At 50.9% G+C, this 5639-nt stretch overlaps 1 protein-coding gene across 1 annotated transcript; it reads left to right on the top strand.

The window, feature by feature from the left end:
* On the top strand, window positions 1-5246 carry LOC130597489 (keratin, type I cytoskeletal 13-like). The gene is made up of 8 exons (XM_057406053.1): window positions 1-733; window positions 1675-1757; window positions 2265-2421; window positions 2652-2813; window positions 3232-3357; window positions 3472-3698; window positions 3996-4141; window positions 4888-5246. The coding sequence occupies exons 1-8, from the start codon at window positions 149-151 to the stop codon at window positions 4911-4913; spliced, it is 1512 nt and encodes a 503-aa protein (XP_057262036.1). The 5' UTR covers window positions 1-148; the 3' UTR covers window positions 4914-5246.
* The last annotated feature ends 393 nt before the right edge of the window (window positions 5247-5639 follow it).

The following is a 5639-nucleotide window of genomic DNA, read 5'->3' as shown; positions in this document are numbered from 1 at the left end:
CCGTGGGAAGAAGAAACACCCTTTAGGTGACACCCCCTTTGGAAGGTATAAATAGAGATCTGCGGCAACAACCAACCTGCAGTCTGATTCAATATCAAGCTGTGCATCTTGCTTTGGGCTTTGGGTTGGAGCTGCAGCTGTCCTCAAAATGAGTTGTAGTATTAAGCAGACAACTGGCTCTCTCAGGGGCAGGACCAGCGGGGGCAGCTGTGTGATTGGTGGCGGTGGTGGTGGTGGAGGAGCACGGATCTCCTCAGTCTCTTCTGGAAGATACACCACTTGTGGGATAGGTGGTGGCCGAGGGTTTTCTGGTAGAAGCTACTGCGGTGGCGTGAATTATGGAGGAGGACTGAGCACCGGCAGTTTGGTTGGTGGAAACTTCGGAGGTGGCTTAGGAGCCACTGTCCTCGGAGGATGTCCAGGCATGGGATTCAGCGGTGGCAGCGCTCGCTTTGGCGGTGGCATGGGAGGTGGCATTGGTATGGGTCTTGGTGGAGGGGTAGTTGGAGGTGGTTTTGCTGGTGATGGCATTCTTCTTTCTGGTGACGAAAAGGTCACCATGCAGAACCTTAACGACCGCCTGGCTTCTTACCTGGACAAGGTGAGATGCCTGGAACAAGAAAACGCGGACCTGGAGTGCAGAATCAGGGAGTGGTATGCCAAGCAGGGCCCTTTTTGTGAGCCACGGGACTACAGCTGCTATTACAAAGAAATAGAAGATCTTCAGAATCAGGTAACATCACTTCCCAGCTGCTTTCTCCCTTGTAAGCTTCTCCCACGGCTGGTTCACAACTCCAGGCAGTTCTCAAGAGTAACAATTCACTGCTGTAAAATGCTTTTTATAAACAGCCATTACCAGCCTGCAGAACGCCCTGGAGCTCACGGGTCAAACCTCCAGTGTTTGGACTGGTTCCATTGCTTTTATTCATCAGAGAGGTTTGAAGGGGGAAATGTTACCTTCACGGGATACATGCAGATTGGCTCTGTAGTCTTTCTGAATTAGGGTTTGTGCCAAGGTGTTTAAATAGGTACATGCCAAGAAAGCAACTAAAAGAGAAATAAATAATGGATTACATAAATTTGCCTGAATTCATATTCTCCTGATATCAGTCTTGCAGAATTCCCGTTAAATGTTATTTCATTTGTTACAACTTTACTTTTCCATTCAGAATTGGGGAAATATGGGACAGCTCATTAAAAACAGGGGCAAAGAAAGCATTGCCAGCCCCATCCTGAGTGCGCGATTTGCAATTACAAACACTTGCAAAAAAACTCTTGGATGTCAATGCGCGAAGAAGAAGAAAGGGAAAAGAATCCAGGAAACAGATGGAATGAGACAGACTTATAATTAAGCCTTGAAACAAACCTTTAGATCTCTTATCCATGAAAGTAAGATTTAGATTTCAAAGGGTAGGTGGATTGGGGCAGGAGCTGGACAACACTGATTGTACCTCCCTGGATGTCTGCATCAGCACCATGTGTTTTATCATTTTATTGCCTTCATGTCACAGAACACTCCCCCCTGTGACTGCTGCCTTCCTCATCTCCCCCATGCCTGCACCCAACAGTAAAAAACAGAGCGAGGGCAGGCTAGGTCTGGTAGCACTGCTCAGGGGGTACACTTCAGCCTGAGGATATGGAGGAGACTTCAGGAGTGAATATTCTTTTCCCCAGATCGTCTGCGCAACCATAGACAACAACAAGATCATTCTGAACATCGATAACAGCAGGATGACAGCCGACGACTTCCGAGTGAAGTGAGTATTCCCCCGCTGCCCCTTCCCCTGTCAATGCTCACACTCGCAGAGCTGGTAAGACGGAGATCTCAGACAGGGCTCCTGTGATCCCCTGGCCAGGACAAGCTCTTCCATCCATTGCCTCTAGAGCTGCCTTAATTAGTGGCAAGTTTGGGACAAGAAGATGGTTTTGAGTGGAGATTAGAGTTCTTCAGAGAGCAGAAGGGCTCCGCAGACAGGGAGCAGCATGGGTTCACCTGAGCTGCCATTCTAGCACGTGGTGTCTTTCAAAGGGAAAGCTTTGGATTTTCCCGTTGGAGCGCAGAAACATGGTGGGTGACAGCTTGAGCCAAGTGAAGAAGCTCCCGAGAAGGCAGACTGAGGGCAGATTTGGCAGAGCAAGCCTCAAACTGTTGTTAGCATCCTGCTAGGCCAGTCAGGGAACTACTGCTGTGAGAAAGATGGGTGGCCAAATGAAAAGAGCACACGGTGCTGTCACACACACTGACAGCTCCTTCTTGCCGGCAGGTACGAGACGGAGCTGGCCCTGCGCCAGAGCGTGGAGGCTGACATCAACGGCCTGCGGCAGGTCCTGGACCAGCTCACGCTCTGCAGGTCTGACCTGGAGGCGCAGCTCGAGTCGCTGAGGGAGGAGCTCTGCTGCCTCAAGAAGAACCACGAGGAGGTAGGATCCTGCCCGCGCTGCGCAAGGATCCATCAGCCTCCCTCACTGGGGTCCCCACCCCTTGGGTGCTGGCTGCAGGGAGCAAGTGGCTGATGGGGACAATACACGTGAATGGGAGCTGTGAACGTCCGGGCTCTGCCAGGGGTTCAGCTCTTCCCTACCAGGGAACTCGGCTCCTGCACTTTATTCCTTCTCTTTAAAAACTGACCTGCTCTGGGTGGTGTTTGCAGGAGATGAACTGTTTGAGGAAACAATCGACTGGAGATGTGAGCGTGGAGGTCAATGCCTGCCCTGGCCCAGACCTCAGAAAGATCCTGGAGGAGATGAGGTGCCAGTATGAAACACTGATTGAACGCAATCGCAAAGAGGTCGAGGATTGGTACGAGTGCAAGGTGAGTAAAATTACACATCTGTCACCTTCCCCAGCTAACACAGAGCAATGGTTCCACAGTCGTTTATCACACGTCAAAACCACACAACATACTGTAACAGCCTTTAACATTGATTTAACTGCACCAAGTGACACAGGGGATGCTGCCACTCTGGGTCCCAGCCATGGGGTGATGGGAAATGCTGCATGTTAGTGACACTTGAGACAGAACTCTTTACAAAGCAGTCAGTGGTGAGAACTAACTGGACAGCAGTACTATTAGAAGAAGAAGAGGGTTTACTCTCCATTAGGATGAGAGAGTTAACCCAAACCTTTCCCATGCCATGCTTTTGCTAGCTTCTCTGCAGTTTCCTTAGTACGTCATCTGACTTACGTTACACATTCCCTGATGCTCTTCCTTCTGGATTGGTGATTTTCAGATTGAGGAGGTGAATCGGGAGGTTATTACAAGCGGTCAGGAGGTAGAGACGTGCAACAACCAGGTGACTGAACTGAGACGCCAATTGCAAGCCCTGGAAATCGATCTCCAAGCTCAGCTCAGCCAGGTGGGTGCTGAGCTGGTGTCAAGCTCACCCTCCTCACAGTTATGTCTGATGTCAGAACTCACAGTTAAAAGCAGTGTTTCTCATCCTGTCCTGCTGCCTCCTGTTACCCCTCAGAGGGACAACCTGGAGTCCTCACTGGCTGAGACGGAGTGTCGCTACAACAACCACCTTGCTGAGCTCCAGACCCAGATCACGTGCGTGGAGCAGCAGCTGGCTGATCTGCGGGCAGAAATGGAGTGCCAGAACCAAGAGTACAAGATCCTGCTGGACGTCAAGTGCCGCCTGGAGCAGGAGATCCACACGTACCGTTGCCTGCTGGAGGGGGGACAGCAGGACCTCATGTAAGTAAGCTTGAGACACACCAAAAGACACAGTGAAATGCCCTGCCCTGGGTAATTTAACATACCAGGAAAGTGAACAACAGGTGGAGGTACTGCACAGCCCCTTCACCCTCACTGCTCTACCTGGCTGCCTGGCAATCGGGGCAGATAATCCACTTCCCACCCCCTGCCAGCCATTGCCACAGGAAAGGTCACCACAATATTCTGCCAATTAAGATCAGCAGGGACAGTGAAAAGCTGCAGTTCCAGTTCATATGTCATTTCCACCACTAAAATTCTATTTTCCTGTCCCCTTAGTCAGCAAGGAGGAATTGGTCAGTCCTCAGGTCTAGGAGGAGGAGTTGCAAGAACAAGTGGAATAGGAGGAGGAGGTATCATTCGAACAAGCCACACTTATACTTCGTCTTCCCAGATGCCATCCTGTGCAGCTGCGGAGATACAAGGTAAGAACTGCAACACTCAACAGGATTTCCACAGTGCAGCAAGCACAGGCAGCAACAGGAACCTTTCCCACGTAGCTTATAGGTGCTATTTGAAAGCTTCGTGGCGAGGCTACTGGGAAACACATGATGGGAGGCCATGGGGGAGTGGTTACAAGTGCTGCCAGGAGCTGTGACTCTGCTAGGATGCAAAAGGGGATGAGGGGGAAGAGGGATGGAAAGGAGAGGGACAGGCTGGCAGGCAATGGAGATCATGGAGAAAGGGCTGACATGAAATCTGGGACAAAGGAAAGAACAGGAGAAAGCAAGTGCCCAGAAATCAGGGGAAAAAACCAGGAATCATGGGAATACTGGCAGAAAACTGCTCACACCAATTCAAGGGGAAACTTCCAGGCAAATTGTAAAAGAAATAAAGAGACATGGTGACAGCTGGTCCATGAGGAGTGTGAGCATGGCACTGTGCTGGCAGGGACCTTGATGCCATTCCCACACCCGGACTGCTGTGGGGGGCAATGGCTGCAGCTTCCACCACTTGGTGTGTTTATGTACGAGGGCAGAGCGTGCTCCAGCAAGCTCCCCACCCTGTCTGCCTGGCTGGCAGGCAGCAAGCAGGCCTCTCCAGGAAGGACAGTGTTTATCTGGAGTTCTGATCGCACTGCCTGGTGGAATGAGCACGGGTATAGAGTGACAGTGTGGGAAAAAATCTATTTTTGCTATAAACAAACTCACGTTTCCTTTAATCTCTCCAGTGCCTTGCAGAAGGATTTGTGATTAAGCAGAGAAATGAGAACGTCCAACAAGAGAACCCTGAATCTCTTCATCCAGCGCCATGAGTGAAGAGAGAGGATATTTAGCGTATGCCCCTGCAGAGAGCAGGGATGTGCTCTTCTGTGTTACTCAGCAATGCTAAGCCATGTGTCACAGGGATAAGCAGAGCGTTGGGCCACATTCTGCTTTATTTTGCTATGTGCTTTTTCCAATCTGTATTGCTGCATGTGCCCAAGCACCATGACTATTGCTGGAGCTCACCAGTGGTGTGATCACTGTGTACCTGCTGGTGAAAAAACTTCTCTAATAAAACCTTGCTTCTGCCTCATGCAATCAAGAACCCTGTGTCTGGAAACGGCCTTCCTTTAGAAAAGCAGGTGCTGATCCATGCACAAGGGTTGTGTGAGCTGGTTGGGATCCCACCCCACTGGGAACAGAGATGCTTTGCCAGTGGGAGCCAGGGAATGGCCTCGCTGACCTCGCAGGTCCTGTCCTCCTCCTCCCTGTCAAAGCCTGTAGCACAGGTGGCCTGTTCCTGCAAGACATCCCCCATGTCCTGCATGAACAGATCAGGCAGGGGCCTGTGAGCTGCCCACAGAGCATTGGGCTACAACCCAGCTCTAGACACATTCTGAGAGTCAGTGATGGAGACAGATTGCCTCGGCCCCAGCCCAGTGCTGACACATCTGGGCTGAACCTCTCATACTACATCACCCAGCCTGGGGACTATGAT

Source organism: Pezoporus wallicus, unplaced genomic scaffold (assembly GCF_028554395.1).
Source record: "Pezoporus wallicus isolate ANWC-B61680 ecotype Strahan unplaced genomic scaffold, APGP_CSIRO_Pwel_v1 contig_14525, whole genome shotgun sequence".
Classification (NCBI taxonomy): domain Eukaryota; kingdom Metazoa; phylum Chordata; class Aves; order Psittaciformes; family Psittacidae; genus Pezoporus; species Pezoporus wallicus.
This window is presented reverse-complemented; position numbering and strand designations above follow the sequence as displayed.

Bases quoted from the DNA above. Each gene is read 5' to 3' on its own strand.
- LOC130597489 (XM_057406053.1), top strand. From the start codon at position 149: ATGAGTTGTAGTATTAAGCAGACAACTGGCTCTCTCAGGGGCAGGACC. The intron at 1,758-2,264 runs GTGAGTATTCCC...TCTTGCCGGCAG, and splicing joins GCCGACGACTTCCGAGTGAA to GTACGAGACGGAGCTGGCCC. The intron at 3,358-3,471 runs GTGGGTGCTGAG...GTTACCCCTCAG, and splicing joins TCCAAGCTCAGCTCAGCCAG to AGGGACAACCTGGAGTCCTC.